This window comes from Acanthaster planci, linkage group LG08 (assembly GCF_054643075.1).
Source record: "Acanthaster planci isolate LZ-2023a linkage group LG08, COTS_SCS, whole genome shotgun sequence".
In the NCBI taxonomy this organism is placed as follows: Eukaryota; Metazoa; Echinodermata; class Asteroidea; order Valvatida; family Acanthasteridae; genus Acanthaster; species Acanthaster planci.
The window spans coordinates 21609944-21626412 of record NC_141784.1 but is presented as its reverse complement, the minus strand read 5'-3'; the positions used below and the strand labels follow the sequence as shown (position 1 = coordinate 21626412).

Genomic DNA, 16469 nt, shown 5'->3' with positions numbered 1-16469 from the left:
TGTCTGTGTGTCAATCATTTGATGGATAACAAAAAAACAAACCACTCTTAAAACTGACAATTTTCAGCCAACACACTGTGTCATCACCATCTAATATCACACTTACTTGAAACTGAGGGAAAATCAACATTAGCGTAATCTTCGCATTATCCCCCCCCACCACACCCCTAACCGCCTTCTAGTTCATAGCCTCCTTTTTTCCTGAAATGAATCCCTCTTGTAATGTAATATGTTTGTCTCGGATTGCTAATTAGTACCAATTTACTCCGCCAGACAAGGCGACAGACAACTATCACTTTTTTTTATTTTATCCAACAGCTTGTGCTAGCCTAATCTTCTGTCGAGAAAGTGCCTGACACCTCAAGAGCTAATTTCATCACAGCAATTAACATGAGTACCAGCAGTGCACAACTGAGCTAAATTATTCAGCTGAGGGGAATTGTGATATTCACCTGGGGGACCGGGGAACTCAGAGAACCAGTAACACGTCAACGGGAGTCATCGTGATTAAAAAAATGGCCTTGGTGAATAATACATGGTTGTGAAAAAAAGAAGAGACAATGCGTAGGATGACAGCAGGCTTCTGTTTTTTAGCATTCTGCTCATTAGTGAGTGCAGCACCTTTTTGTGAGAATGAAAAAGACAGGTGGAAAATGACTCATCGGTGTTATGCAGATATATCTGAAAACTGTCCTTTGGCTTGTTGGCACCAAAAGCTCCTTTTTGGACAAACTTTTTGGGGCAAGCTGTTGTCGGACGAGAACTTCAAATTTTTTGGCAAACTTATTCAGTTAGAGACGTGAGTTTTTAGCCTACATAAATATCTTCTTTAAGAAATTCAAAAAGAATCTGAGAAGGAGCAGGTAGCCATCAGCATCTTAAGAACTCTTTTTTAAGTCCAAAGACATGTTTTATAGTTCTTCTGCAGTCTCTGGTCAGTTATACAGCATGAGACATCCTTTATCATTATGTTGTAATGGTAGCATAGCAACTCCTCATTAAAGAGACGTCTGACATGATGTTCACATTTTGTTTCTTGATCATTACCCGAATGCTTTACGGAATTTACTATAAGTTGGCAATTAGCCAGCAAAAAGGAATACTCCTGTCGGTTTTATGGATTTTAACTCACTTGATATTTTCTTTTTATTGTGAAAAGGGCATTTTATTCTGAAGTGGTGTCAATGAGGAATTGGATACCAGCCAATTGTTTCCAACTTCATAAGTCATTCAATTATGGAATTTTTAAGTAAAGTCTAAATGAAAGTCAAGTGTCATTACACACAACTGACAAGTGGCATTATTACCAATTACTTTCTTCCCCAATAAATGTTCTCTTTTGACCCAAAATGTCAATTTAGCCCTAGAGATACCTAATCTGTAATTGAATTGGATCGGTCAGTAGTCCCAACTATCCAGATATTCAGTAATCCTCGCCCAAAACACAAGAAAAACAGGCCACTGTGATCCTCCAATCTCCAAAGGAGCAGAAATTCGTGTAATATTTCACGATCTGATACAGTAAGCTAAACCACCTGAGCTTCCAGGATCTTAAAGCTCGTGTTGTAACGCAATTACACATGACTCATGCCTGAAATTGCCTTTTCAGCTACAATTTCCATTCAATATGAAAAGCGCCGTGTCGGCGGCAGAGACAGTGACAATCAGACACAGAAATCAGCAGGAAAAAATAAAATGGATAATACTTGCAGCCATAGTAAACCGGTCACTTGCAGTGTCAATGAGTTGGGGAAAAAAAATTTAACAAACTTGACTCACTGTCATTTTACATATTTTTAATAAAAAAATACATGCTGAATATTGCCAGCATTTATTTCAGATTGTGTGTGCTGTTAAAGTTATGAGTTCCTCATCATCAGTGAAAAATATCAGATTTTTTTATCATCATTCAGATTAAAAAAATTATGAAAGCCTCAAGCAAGCAAGTCAGATACAACAGGCAGTGATAAAATCAAGTGGGTTAAGCGTTAATCATCCATCAGGTTTTTGTCCATTTCTTTTTCTTATATGGATAATTAGACCCGTACAGATGGCACACCTGTTTTGAGGTTACTGCAGAAAATTGCTTATCTCTTCTTGCCTTGTAGGGTGATGTAAAAAAATTCTGTCCTTTGTTTTGTCTCAAGGGAAAGGGAAATTTAGGGGAGGGTTAAGTGAATTAATGAACACAGCTGATTAATTAACGATAAGAGTTTTAAAAGGGGGATGCAACATTTCATTATCTAGGAATAGAGATTATTGAACCTTCTTTCCTCTCTTTGAAGGCCAGCCATGTCCTCACCAAATACGACGTAATTAATTACTTTCTTCTTCAGTTTTTGCCTTCTTTTTCTCACTTCAGTGGTGAACACACCATTGTATCCTAGGCTTTCAGCATTTGTCATCTGTAATACCCCATTTTCTTAGTCTGTCAAAGTGAATAATGTAATATAAGTTATAACCTCGTTTTGTAAATTATTCCTGTTGTTGGGAGCTAGCACAAGATGATATAGTTTTATTTCAGTATTATCTATGAACTGTTTTCCTCAGGCATGTGGTCTTTTACATTCGAGGGCTTTCACAGTTAATCAATTTCTTTAATTGTGAATGCATGATTTGGTTTTATTTTTTACAATAGCATACTCAAGTTCCAAAATGCATTTGGATAACTTATATACTCACACTTGCAGTGTAGTGTGCCCACCATGTAAAAGTTTTACTTTCGTTGTGGATAATTAAAACCCTGTTTAATTGGTAACAGATAAGGATGATTTCATCAAATACTTCAGGGTTTGTGTCATTTCCGAAATTTATTTCATTAACTCTGACCTAAGTGGTAGTTTTTAAGTCTCCTAAGTTCAGAAAGGTATTTATAGTTATAGACACTGATCTCATTACATTGAACTGCAAGAAGTTTGTCTAACACATTCACTTATCGTTAAGGAGTCGTAAATTCCAACAAATAAGAATTGCCGTAATTGAACTCTGAGAGTAAGTCAAGTAATTTCAGTTGAAACTATTGTGACGATGATGATGATGATGATGGTGGTGGTGGTGATGATTTTGGAGACAAGTGATCGTGGTAGTAATGACATGAGTGCACTTCTCTCCTAAGGAGAGGTGAATCTTATGAACACAGCTATTATGATTTTAATCAACTTCATCTGTATATATAATAACAAAGTGTCACCGTGAGTTTGTGAACGTTCAGCATGGATTGTTTCCAAAGATTAAATTAATCCCAAGCAGATTTTGCTTATCATATCTCGTCCTTAGATTTTCTTTTCTGTGTTGTGGCTTTCTATTTTTACCCTAGACATCACATAGCCATAGGATATTTTGGCGTCCAGCAGAACGCTGCATTATTTATACTCCCGCTTGTAATTACAAACCAGAATATGAAACCAGAATCACCCAGAGTCCGATGTGAAATATTTATTTGTGCTTGTAATTTCTAAGTTTTTACCACCCCTTTTGCCCCACTTGGTCGAGGTTAAATAGCTTTGAAATTCCAGGAATGTGGAATTTATTTTTCTTTCTAAGGCAATAGAAAGTTTGGGTACTTTAAGGTTGCAGTCGTTAAAGTCTTGTGAGGTATTTATAAACTTATGTGTTCTCAAGTGTACAGCTCTATAACTAAACCAAATGGATTACAATTACATTCTCGTATAACTATAGTCCAGACACCACGACTGGTTCTTGTCGAATATAATGTACACCCCAGATTGAAATCTAAGTGCTGCGCCGGACTAGCAGGTGAGACTACGTCGGCGTTGTCGGCTCTGGTTAATCATCAGGTCGACCCAGGTATATCGGAATGTCAGGCAGCGGGAAGGCACTGAGTGTCAGATGTGAAGGAAAAGAAAACAAACTGACAACCAATCATCGGGAATTTACCAATGAAATGAAGGCGTGTGTTTTATTCCTCCATGATGTAAGGATGTAAATGGTAAATAACCTTTCACTTTCGTCAAGTAACTATTGCCGAAATTGGCTTGTCTCTAAGTCGAGACTTTTTAATTCGTTCGCGAAATTAACAGCATGAACGACGAAAAATGATTCTGAATTTCATGGACCTTACATACAAAATCCATGCCAAGCGTTAATGTCTCGGGCCCCATGTTTGAAATGCCTATCAATTCCGGACATGACGGTGAAACACGGTCTTTACACGGAAAAATTCAGGGTGATTAACTAGAACTTGTGTGTGGTTTATACTGGCCTCTTAGTCATCTACGGTATTCAAATACCCTGCGAGACGGATGCTTCTAAAAGTCCCGCCTCAAGTGTGTAACATCCTACTAAGTAATCATTACTTTGGCGTCTGGACGCCAGACTGTAGCATTACTTCTTGTGTTTTAAAATTGATTGAAGACCTAACCGGTTGAACCAGTGTCTATTAAATAACCATAATCGCGGATGCCAGACTGCGTGGTTGCCCTTAATAATCGGAAACCGCTCTGAAAATATGTAACATCTTTCATATCGTGCAGGTGCCAGATATTTGAGCAGTTCGTCCGCTGGCAGAATTCTGTCTTCAGTGGCTACTAGAGCGACGATAAAGTGAAACTGGCGCGTCTATTATTGTCTTAAATCGATGTTCCATTTGGTACTTAAGGTTTTCATGAACGATCAGATTAAACAAGATTGGATATGCCGGACTTAGCTCCTTCGTTTATTAGAATTTACGATCCGTCTATGAGGACTCGTGGCACGTACACTCTTAGACAGCCACAAGTTTTGTACCATTGTGCAGCTTTTGCAATTTAAGTATTCATTTGAATGTCTCGTTATGCTTCCCATTTCTTCGAATTTTCTAATTAGATATTATATGGTGAAGTGAATTATTGATGTGATTAAAGTTGACCTGACGCCCCCCCTTTCCACATCTTCAAAACATAATTATGCGAAATGACGTGGGGGTCTTTACGAGTTTTTCTACATAATTATGCTACAGACGCACTAATATCCTCTGCCTGTTTAAGATTTTAAAGTTCATGTACTTCTATAAATTGGTGTGTATTTTGTTGGCTTTAGCTTACGCAACTTAAAAATTGGAACTGGAAGCCGTTGATCTTTTTTGCTCGGGAATTGGGACACCGGTCGTTCTTTGTGTACCCAGTCTGGTCAATGTGTACCTATGGCTCGTCAAGCAATCCCCCGATGTCGCGATCGTGTCCAGGGCTGTATCTTTCGATAACCCCAAACCCACGTTCTAAGCGGGCAAATTTCAGCAACGCGGCGCCAGTGCGCACACAACGCGCCAATGTACATGTACTTGCTACATTCCCACGTAGTAAGGCGTATAGAGTTTACATCTAATATTGAAGCATCGTTTAACGCGCTCGTTTACTCACGGGCATGAAATGTCTCCAGTTGGTCTTCGCATCTTTAATTCATTCATGGCTCCCCTTTTCTTTAATCAATCACTTTTGCAGGCATTGGGGGGTATTTAGCACATCCTGTGCCATAACCCGAGGGGTTTACTCTGAGAGTTTACAGGGTTCTTCTGATAGAAAGACGCAACAAGACACCCCGGCCACATTCTATCTGAGAGAACGCTCGTTCCGCATTGTACTTTCTGTACAACTGCATGCGGCGTGCCGATGCAAGAAACTCGGGGAACCCCCCCCCCTTCATTGATAATTTTTAGACGCGCCCGCAGGGGTTTCGATAATACAGGTGCTCCTTCAGTCCCCGGAAGCCAGGTAGCTCCCATCCCTTTGCAATCTCCCTGAGATAGCATGAAGGAGTGGGGATCCCCAGATCTCCCCACATCGGCAGGTGTTGAATAGGCAGATGCATTTATACATGAGACATGCTGGCGCCGCGTCACTCTCGCAGGCTATAAACTTTCCCTTTCCGAAAGGGGAAAAAGACGTCGCGGTTTTAACATCGGAATAAAGTGTCATGCTCCAGAAAAGCTCTTCACGTCTGCAATAATCACTTGGTGGCCAGACACCTCTCTCTCCAAATCGCACGGGGAAAGATTGCCTCACGTTTGTGGATACAAACGCTCGTGATCATATCGGGGGACAGGAAGACCTGAGTTCTTTTCTTGTCCTTACCAACGGAAGCCCGGTGCACGTATATGGGTGGGGATGAAGATTCGTTGCCCAGGGACATTCCTTCATCTTCTGGCAATTGAAGCATTTGAATATTACTCGTGCAGAGAAACATTAGGTGTAATTGACGAGATGTAACTATCGGCATGGCTGCATGGGAATGACTAAGGACTTAATTACAATGATCGTTGTATATACTAGGTTAATATGTCTCAAGTTAAGACTTGATCGACACCAAATCTTAATAGACATTTTTGCTGTATTTCTTGTTGCTGGCTTCTTTGGCATTTCGCAGATCACGAAGCCAAAACTCTGACACTAAAATAAAACCAGGCTTAACTTTACCTCCCCGATCGCTTGCATCTCCTTGTCTTCATTTGAGGATAGATACAACTTGCTTTTTAATGATAAAAGAACAAGTGCAGTCGTGGAATCACTCCATTGATATCACCTTGTACTGACAAAGAAACCCAGTTCTGCTGAACGCTGAGGTCGATAAGGAAATCCTCGATTTGTTATTCCAAACCTCAAATTTTTACTTGTTCAATTTTGTTTTACGGGTCATGTATGTGTACTCAAAGACCATGCAGCAGACCCGATTTGTTGCATCTGTTGTGTGCACTTGTTCATACGTTAAGTTTAGCACTGAGTAGTGTTGTTTGGGCCGGGAATCATTTTGGCAGGCAATTTTACCTCTGCGTGCGTTCAGCGCCCAGTCAAACACACATAAACCAAGCGTCCAACGAGCAAGTGACAGTCAATTTGTATTACAAGTGATTCACAATTAGTAAACGCGTTGGCGCGCTTTTTTTGTGTGTAGTTCCCGCCACGATTTGACCAACGATTATCGCCACGTTGTTTTCAGTAGTGCATTTCATACCGTTCTCTGTTACCAGACGCATTAGTTGAGCAGGGCGTTTTGGTGTTAGTGGCTGTACATTCAGTTATTACATGAATCAGTACAGTTCATCCACTGTAACAACCCTACCCAAACAGGAGATTGAAAAATCCAAGTTTTGTTGAAATTTTTGGTTGGGGGTTAAGTGAGAAATTTTTGTTATTCTTCGTTTCCATTATAGCTGATACAAAGAAGTAAAAGCCTACGCCTGTACGTGTTTAAAGCGAAATAATGAGCTGTCCAACCATCCCTAGCCACTTCTTCCTCCAACCAGCCGGGTCATCCTCTCCTTCCTGGTTCCCGTTCAAGCGACAATTTCATCTTCTTGTCTGCATCATCTTCTCGTCAATACCACCTCTGATGAATTCAGCGTGTGCGTTGTACCGAGCACCAAGTCCACTCGACCACGAAATTTTTGACACTCGTTTCACCTGCACTGTTGTTCGCATGTACATGTACGTGCCCCTGCGACCTACTCAAATGAGGCGGATGCGATTTTATAATCATTATCCCAAGGGATTTATCCCTTTCTCTTTTCAAAGTAAAGTCTGGCAGTCTGGAGAAAGAAAGCGTTTATTATGAATGATACTGAAAGTCGTGATGTCCCATAGGGTTTATTATTTTTATTTGCCTTGAAATCAAGTTGAACAGTTTTGCGAAAATAGTATTTTCTGATTAAAAGAGACATACAAGCAATCAACATTGATATCATCTGTCTGAAGTGATGTCGACCTTTTGTTTTTGAGTGATTTTCAGTAAATGTCAATACATAGTATCTCAACTGCAAAAAAAGAAGACTCTGACGCGCTATTTTAAAGCAAAAAATTATTAATCGGTCGATACCTCATGTTTTTCCTCATTAATTTTTCTACTTTGTGACTGACTTGTCTATATTGTCTTCAATTTTTGTTCCCATGCGTGTTTCAGTCGTCAGCCATCTCGGCCCCAATCCTGAACAAGGATGTCTCGTTTTAGTCTTTTCCCAACAAATTAACAATAAGCGCCAGATGAGTAACACACAACCTTGACTTTTGAACAAAAGCCTTGGACAATGGGTCTATCGGCAAGGACAGTGCCTTTGTCGATCGCAGACAGATGCAGACGTTATGCATATTTGTGAATCCTTTTGACCCGTTGCCACGGTAACTCGTCGTATATCTCCCTTGGTGATCACTCATATTGAATTGATAAAAATCCTTAGTTTTCCATCCTTAGTCATAAAATGGAATGACACACGTCTCGGCTCTTTTTTCATCAAAATTTTCCTCTCCGCGTGAGGTTGGAGACGTCTTTGTTGGAGCGCGTGCAAGTCAGTTTTGGACAATCAGGCGAACTTGCGCACGGCAAACCCGCTTGAGTTGCGTTGCATTCATAAAATCGATACAAGTCTATGGAAGCGAACAACGAATGTTTTCTCACTGTGTGCACCCACGGAACATCTGCTGACTTTTCAGCCAAATTTGAGTTCCTCCTACCTGCCGTTAAGAGATTTTAGTAGTGCAAAGTTTCTGATTTTGAAATTGTGCAGGGTATGACGTCAGTACAATTATAGCTGCCAGCGTTCTGTATTTCATCATTCGATTATTTTTCTCCAGCTCTTCCGGAAAATGTTAGATTATGAAATAATCAGCACAAAAACATTTCATTTTTTTTAAGAACGCGTCTCAAACTATCAATGATTTTTACATTCTTTTTATTGAAGTGAAAAAAATTCCCTCTATACATTTTTAAAACTGAATTTGAACCCTTCCAGCATACAAAGGGGCTGTCGTTTTTAAACCTTCGTATAAACCACATGAGTTTTCTATGATGCAAAAATGTTAAAATTAGGTATTTACTGTCACGTTGAGGGTAGAATTTTTTGAAGTGCTATGTGCTGCAATTTTATCAACTCGATTTGTAAGAATAATTGCGATATTGCGAATCAACAAACAACCGCATTGCCGATTTTGAAGATTTCTTTCTTGGCAGTCATTAATGACAAGCTGGCATCATTTATCTGCATTCAGTCGTCCGTCAACACATTCTACAATTTAGCCCCGCCTCCATTTTCAGCAATGTCAGACCACATACTCTAAAATCTTATATGTCAATTTACATTCAGGCTGTTTACTGAGAAAATAATCCCTCGCAAACCAGCATGTTATGAGCACTCAGCCTCTTTTAATAAGAGTAGTTTGCCGTGAGACTGATAATTAAAAGGCGCCTTCTGGTAGAAAAGCAGCGATGTTTTAAACCTGAATGATGCTTGTTGTCTTTGTAGAGATCTCAGTTTGCCGTCTGTGTAGTTCAGCGCGTCAGCGTTGATTTTTATCTGCAGTAAAAAGACAATCGCTGGAACACAACAGATTCAAGATAAGCCCCTTCAAATAATCGTTTCTAGTGCAATCACTGTGCATTGTGCTTGCTTTCAAAGCCTTGCCTGACCATTGTGTATGGAGTAGGCCTAATTAGTTCGATGATGGCATCATCAGTTATGAGTCAAGAGGGCGCCTCTTTCTTTAATTAATGGGTTAATTGTCAGGGAGCGTTCTCTCGGAATTGATTGTCTCCTGTCCAGTGCTAATTACTGCATCTGGAGGTGAGTCTGGTTAGAGTAAATTGCGCAAGAGAAAAGGTCTTTTTGGCGCAGTGCTGTTGTGATATTTACATCAAAGATGGTTATGGTAATCAGTATCATGGTGTTGAATCTTAAATTTCTGGAAGAGTACAATTTCGAAAATTTTCAAGAGTTGTTTTAAGTTTCATTCCCTTTGAATAGTAAAGAGCTGAGTGTATGTGAACATTAAAGAAGTGACTGTTTTGTTTTTAGACCTTAGTTATCTATGTATCGTGATCATACTTGAATCTTATCAGTACATTTTTTCAAAAGATTCTTATGTTCGTCTAGTAAAAGTACAAACTTTTTGAATGAGTTTAATAGGCGGAAGCTTTCATATTTAGCTCAGTTTTTATAACGGTCAGTCCCAATTTCCACCGTTTTGTGCATCAATCATCACACTCGCCGAGAAACTTTTGCTATCATCGCGGGTAACTCACGAGTGCAGACGGCTCACATCAATAAGCTGTAATCACCTTCATTTGAAAATCCCGACTGGTTTTGGCGGTACACATCAGGAGCAAAGTCAAAAAGGCGCGAAGTCCTTTCAACAACCGCAAACATCCCCCTAGTGACGAGAATGATGACGATTTCTTCGTGTATGGTCGATTTCTGCCATCTTTGTGTATGTGGGGTAAGCGATAGGACGTATTCTAACTTGGTTACGAAATGAATATTGATTGAGAAAGTGCAAGAGATAGGGAGATAACCCGGGTACTCATCAAGGCGTGTAAACCTCGCGAAAATTGGTGCCTGGATTTTGTAAGCCGTAAAATGGGTTTTCAGAAGCTAAAATTGATGACTTTCGTCATCATTCACTGTTAAATGAGATTTGAAGCTTTTCATGTTGGAGGTAGCAAGTAAACAAAAGGTTTGCGGTAGCACCATGGATATATCTCTTTGTTGAGCATGTGGTTCTGAAAAAAAAACGGTGGTACTCAACGTTTCGGACAGTTTGTTCTGTCTGTCGTCCCATGGTGCTACCCGAAACCTATTCCATTCATTGTTATTAACCTAATCAAATATTGTTCTTGTATTCCTCACACAAAATACGTATCGTGGAAAAAGTTGACCTAGGCCTATTGCCTACATTAGTTTATAACCCATAAAATATTATGTCTACTTTTGAACGTGCGGGCGATCTTTGAAATTTACAGGAACCACAAAGCACAAGTTGAGTTTTAACATTTGGAAAAGACAGTCAGTTCCCGTCATAATTGCCGCCACCATAGTAGCTGAAGGGGCCCGACGGAACGTGCGCCATTGCGTACACACCAGAGCTGTTAAAATCATTAGAATAACCTATTATACATTGCCAAATCACCTAGCAAGTGTTATGTTCTGTGGTTAAGACATTAAGACAATATTGAAAACAAACCGGCCTCATAACAAATGCATGACAACATGTGAATTTAAATGGCCACAGACTTTTCTTCATGGGAGCATGATTAAAGCAAGAGCACTGTCAAATTGTTAATGCGGGCTTGAAAAAGAAATCTCGACAGGAGAGCAAAAATTACTGTAATTGAATAAAAGTGCGGTTGATGAACAGAGCTATGCAATTACCTTATCTCGCTGTTGTGAATGTAAACACACAGAGGTCTCCAGCACTTTTGCTTTATGGTTTCACCTAGATTTTGTGAATTAACTCTTTTACGGTGCACCTACCAGATTCTTGGGCAATTTCTCAAACCTTGGTTTCGTTTCAGGTCGATGCGGCTTCATTTTGCTCCCGTATTCAGCACGTGTAAGCCCTTTATTTTTCAATCGTGATTGGAGAGAGTTCAAACTGATATTTCTTATTATACAGGTTTTACGCTTAGCGTAACGTATAACTATATTCGAACTCCAGAAAAGGACACCAATATCATCAAAGAGTGTCTGAATTCAAAGAAAAGAGGTCAGAAATGGCCGCATGCTAACGGACGATTGGAAAGATTTTACTCCTATGTATCGTGCGTTCGCTTGTTGAGTTCTTGCAAAGGAGAATGGACTGCATATACAGTATACTAACCGACCCGTAACAACTAATAATATCTTTTGTAGACCTCTTTGAAACACTCGGGCGCCCTCAACTGAAATCAAATGGTACGAGTTACTTTTGTGGTCGTCGACATGTATTTATCCATACTACTCAAAAAGTTAAGGACCACTTCTCACTTTGTGTATACTTTTTTATATGAGATATTTTTATGCTGAAAATTGCTCAATTAATATAAATGTCCTGAATTTTTAAATTTTCTTTTATTCCAGTGAGAACACCATCTAGACGAACAGAAAAATGAAACAACAAGACCCCATTCATCACTGGGAAAAATGCAAGTTAAGAAGAGGTCCTAAACCTTTGTTGAATAGTGTATTAAAGTAGCTTCCATGGGCATAATTTGCTAGTTCGTTTCTATGGTCCAACTTATCACAACAATTTGAAAATCAATATACACGTGTATACTTGTTTTATGTCGTTTCCTTTTTACATAGTTTTATCTTTCTAGCTTATTATTGGAAGTAACCTGTTGGTGTGATTTTTTTATACAACTTTTTTTGTGAATTTTTGTCACAACGACACACAAAACCCCTTTTCTGGGGTGCATTGATTTGAATGGCAAATGACATTACATGTATTTCTTGTTACTGAAATAATGCAAATGCTGTGATTTGTTTTGTTGTTCATCTCAACCCGGTTTCGTGATTCACATGGTAATTATGAATAATTTAATGTTTTATTGCAAAGCGGGCCTCTTTCTTCGGAACTTGCAGCAAGAACCCCACACCGATGACATATTTTCCTTCAGCCAATGTCCATACACATGTACATATTACACGCGACAGATGCATTGCCTGGCTTAGTTTAACACACTATTTTTGCCCGTTTGCATTGAGACTTGAATTGTGTGTTAGGGGGACGAGCTGTCTTAATTGCAATCTGTTCGCAATCCTCGGCATGTGTGTGTTTGCTGTCTCAATATTTACCAGCCAATACTTGCCGAGGCTCCTGGAAATCCGCACTTTTCATATTGATTTGGCGCTTGGACAGCGCGAGAATTGATCCCGCTATTTGGCAATGGGATCGCACCTTTAAGAGCGGACCTGCATCGCGCATAATATTAATAAGCACTCTGAAGAACTTCTGTCTGTCTTAATCAGTAATCTGTCGCTCAAGACACAGCTGAAGATATGAACTACAAGATGGATGACGTTTGCAACGGTTCGTCTTTTTCAGTATTGTTAATTCTCAAGTCCTCGGAAGCAAGAACTTCGACATAATTGTCTCTGCTTGGCAAATATTTTGTTAAGGCGAGTGGAACGTTATGAACAAAAACTACCTCTACTGTGGATGGATCGACCGTATGTTGCATTAGTGCAGGTTGCTCATCCACGTTTCTGGAGTACCATCGTGATTTACACCTGACATATCATATGACTCGAACGAAAGCAGCGAAGATGAGCATAATTGAGGACTTCTTTTGCGAGTTGACAGAACCGGGTAGTCCGACGAAGTATGGATGAAAGAGATCCACTGTCTGCGCTTGCTGGACCCTGGCAGTCCTTCTTGCTAAATGAACATTGTACGGCATATAGTATTTCACTTCTCGAAAATCAGAGCTCGTTTTGCTCGTATTTTCTCCAACCTCAAGCTATATATGGACCAGAATAAAATATTACTATTATTTATATGTTTTCCACAACCCTCTTACCGATTACATTTCTTTACGGAAAAAAATCGAGCCAGCAATACTGTGTACTCAGGCAACTCCAAGAAAGTATGAGTAAATTGGTAAAAGTGATTTTGAAAATTATAGCAAAATAATATCCTCACTATTGCGAGATTTACTGGAGCATTGCACCAGAAAGACATTTTTTTGAAGTAAAAACTGTTGTAAAACTTTTCGAACCTTTCACAAATACCGTCGAATTAACAATGACTGCGTGAAGTGTCAACTTTAAGTTTCCGATAAAATTACCGGGCCTCTTTAATTTTTTCCTCCTGGACTAGTGAATTTGTTCTTACTTATTGGCATTCAAACAAAATCCACTAGAAACTAACAAAACTCAACTCAAGAGTCAAATTTGAAAACCGTTTCTTTTTTAAATCTGTTCACAGCATTTTTGGTGCATTGTTTATCGTGATACATAGCCCAAAAACCTCCAATGACTTTGATAAGTCGAATATTATTATAATTTGACGTGTAATAAAGAGATTTCACGAGATTCAATCAAGCGAACTGTAACTAATGATTTACCAACAATAAGGCATTCAGAAGAATAGGCGAAAAAACAAAACAAAACGAAACAAATGACCTCATAACACGGCTGTGGGTGCTGTCCTTCTATTTCCTTGAACTTAACATTCAGGCTCTTTGCGGAAAAGGTGCTCGAGTCAGAAATACTCCAGCCTGTGAAATCTTTAAGGAGCGCGTTTGACTTCGCGTGCAGAAAAAAAAAAATCGGCCGTATTTTCCCGCCAAGATGACATCTGAAAGCCAGGGAGCAGGACCCCATGTGAAGTCGCCGTTATGAGTCACAACAGTTTGGATTGCAGACAACGGGGGTCTTTTGTTTCTCGAAGTCGGCTTAAGTTGACTCTTGACGAATCGGATCGGTGAGTGATAACGAAGTAAAGGTCTCTCATATGAGAACTTTCTGTCATAGAAGATGAAACAAGGAAACTATGAGACGGGCGGTCACGTTTTCAATTCAATGAAAAGGTTTTTTGTCTTTTTTTTTTCCTGCCAGACGCTGAATTGCACAAGGTGGAAAGTGATATTATTCTTTCAGAAGTTATTTCTGATTTGGCCTAAGTGGCCTTGTTGCAAAATGCATGCACTGTACTTACTTCCATGAACGCCAATGATTGTTCTCACGACGAAGAAGTTACTTATTACAAAGATTAAGATCAAGATGAAATAACAAACTTTGGTTGTGCTGCTGAGATCTCATCTATCCTATCCAGTTACTTAAAAAGAAATATACATATATTGTAAAAATTTATTCTACAATAAAGTTTAAGCGGGATATACTCAACAGGCACAAAGATATTCAATGCTGGGTGTTCTCTGAATCATATTCGCCTAACCACCACTCCCACGCAATACCCCATGTACAGATTGAATTGTCCGCATAACCATTTGCTGCATTGTTAGTTACTTCAGGATATATCGCTAGAACAAGATCTGTTTACTTAATATTAATCATCAATTATATAGTACTTGACTTGCTTAACCAAAAAGGAGAATGTTTTATTTTTTTGATCGTGCAAAACGTTGCGACGATATTTTTCACTTCCGTTCGTAGAAAACACTCGGTTGTCGTTTCAAAAGCTTTCCTATTCATGAAAACAGTCACTGCTCCAGCCACTGGGCGTGACTATTTCCATATCAAAGCGCTCCTCCCGCGATGATTGGCCGATGAAAGGGCTTTTTCTAGTATGGTAATTTATTAAAATAAGGCGATCCCATTTTGACCTTGCTGAGGGCAGTCATCACGTACGGAGGGGGCCACAGCAAGTGCGACGACGGTATCGCGCTGTGTGTGAGACAGCCAAGTGTGACTTCCGATGTGTTTACGTACAGTCCGTGCGTGGCCGGCTGTGGATGGTATGGTGCCGCGTGCTTAGCGTGTACACGGTATTCTCGTAACACATTCTGGGTCCGGAAACTTTGTGAAGATTTGAAGGGAAAAAAAGGTTCTTTTTCACATGATTCTCTGACTGGATTACCGTCCATTCTTTGCGGGACGCTGAAGGCAGGCCGTGTGCAAGCAGCACAGCTGTCCAGAAGGTGGAAATATGGCTCACAGTCGGACTAAACTTAACTGGAAGTCGGGATATTGTATGGGAATTTCACGTGTTCCGCTGTTCTGTCTGGTGGTGTGTGTTCTGAGTTTACTCAGTCCGTCAACTCTGGGCCAAGGTAGGTACCGTTGCACAGTAAAAGTTGGCAGTTTCGGGCTGCATGAAATAGTGTGATTTTAGCTTCACAGCGAGTTAGGTATTCTGAATTTCTATAAGATATTCGAACATGTAAATGAACAGTTTATGTTATTTTTGCACAGTAGAACATTTCCTGCAGAAATAAGGCATTAAAAGTAAAATTTCTCTCGGAAGCTTAAGTTTTCACAGCCTTTCACAGCATGTCAGAGATCTTTAGTTGGATCTAACTGCAGGCTACCACCGGTGTTTGAATGGGGGAGGGGGGGCTTATGGTCAACAGAAGGGCTTGCAAACTACGACGTTATCTTTTGTATCTCCAAAGTGATACAATATCCATGGTGTGTCAATAAAATCGTGCTTTGTAGTAAACACAATGTCAAGATTGGGATGGAAACGATGTAATGGACCATTACTCAAATGCCGAGATACATGTACATGTATGACCAACGCAGGGAGGACTATAATTTAAAGGAAGAAAGTCAATCAGGAGGCTGAGAAAAACCTTTTTTAAGTTGTTGGGTGGAAAGGAATAGTCATTGTACCTTTTCATTGTGTAAATTATTCCATGTTTATAGTTTTGTAGCAAAAATAGATCGGGACCCTTTATGTATCATTACATTGTAGGCCTACTACAAGTTTATTTTCCTTTAACATGACTTTACACAGCATGCGTAAACTGCTATTGTTTAGAACAGGCACAGCATTGAAGTGTAATGACCCTCCACTTTAAGCAGTGACAGAGGATCGCTTGTAAGGTGCTCTCTGCTTATACACTGTTTATTGTTGATAAGCCTAGTCTCAAAAGAATCCTGGGGTATTTGGTTATTGTGGGAGAGAATAAGAGAGCTGTCAATAGATCAATACATTGTCTGTTTGTGCTCAAGGGGCAGGGGTTCAGTAACCTTGGAGACTGCAAAACCCCCACCTAATAAATGCAAAATTCCATCCCTTCCTCTGAAAGCTATGTCCTTTCTAAGC

General features: G+C 39.7%; 2 protein-coding genes across 20 annotated transcripts in view; both read left to right on the top strand.

The window, feature by feature from the left end:
* LOC110974541 (lysophosphatidic acid phosphatase type 6-like) overlaps positions 1 to 3264 on the top strand; it is a 44507-nt gene extending 41243 nt beyond the window's left edge. For both annotated transcript variants that reach the window (XM_087140553.1, XM_022226270.2), the window contains one exon: positions 319 to 3264. The gene's annotated coding sequence lies outside the window, so the exon portion shown is untranslated. The remainder of the gene's footprint in view (positions 1 to 318) is intronic.
* An 11776-nt stretch (positions 3265 to 15040) lies between these two features.
* The window catches only part of LOC110975666 (uncharacterized), a 78812-nt gene continuing 77383 nt past the window's right edge, over positions 15041 to 16469 (top strand). For 14 of the 18 annotated variants that reach the window (XM_022228386.2, XM_022228351.2, XM_087140418.1 and 11 more), the window contains exon 1: positions 15041 to 15471. In XM_022228386.2, the coding sequence (XP_022084078.2) occupies positions 15348 to 15471 (124 nt within the window). In that variant the 5' untranslated portion in view covers positions 15041 to 15347. The remainder of the gene's footprint in view (positions 15472 to 16469) is intronic. The other 4 variants (XM_022228464.2, XM_022228481.2, XM_022228443.2 and 1 more) reach the window with 1 other exon arrangement.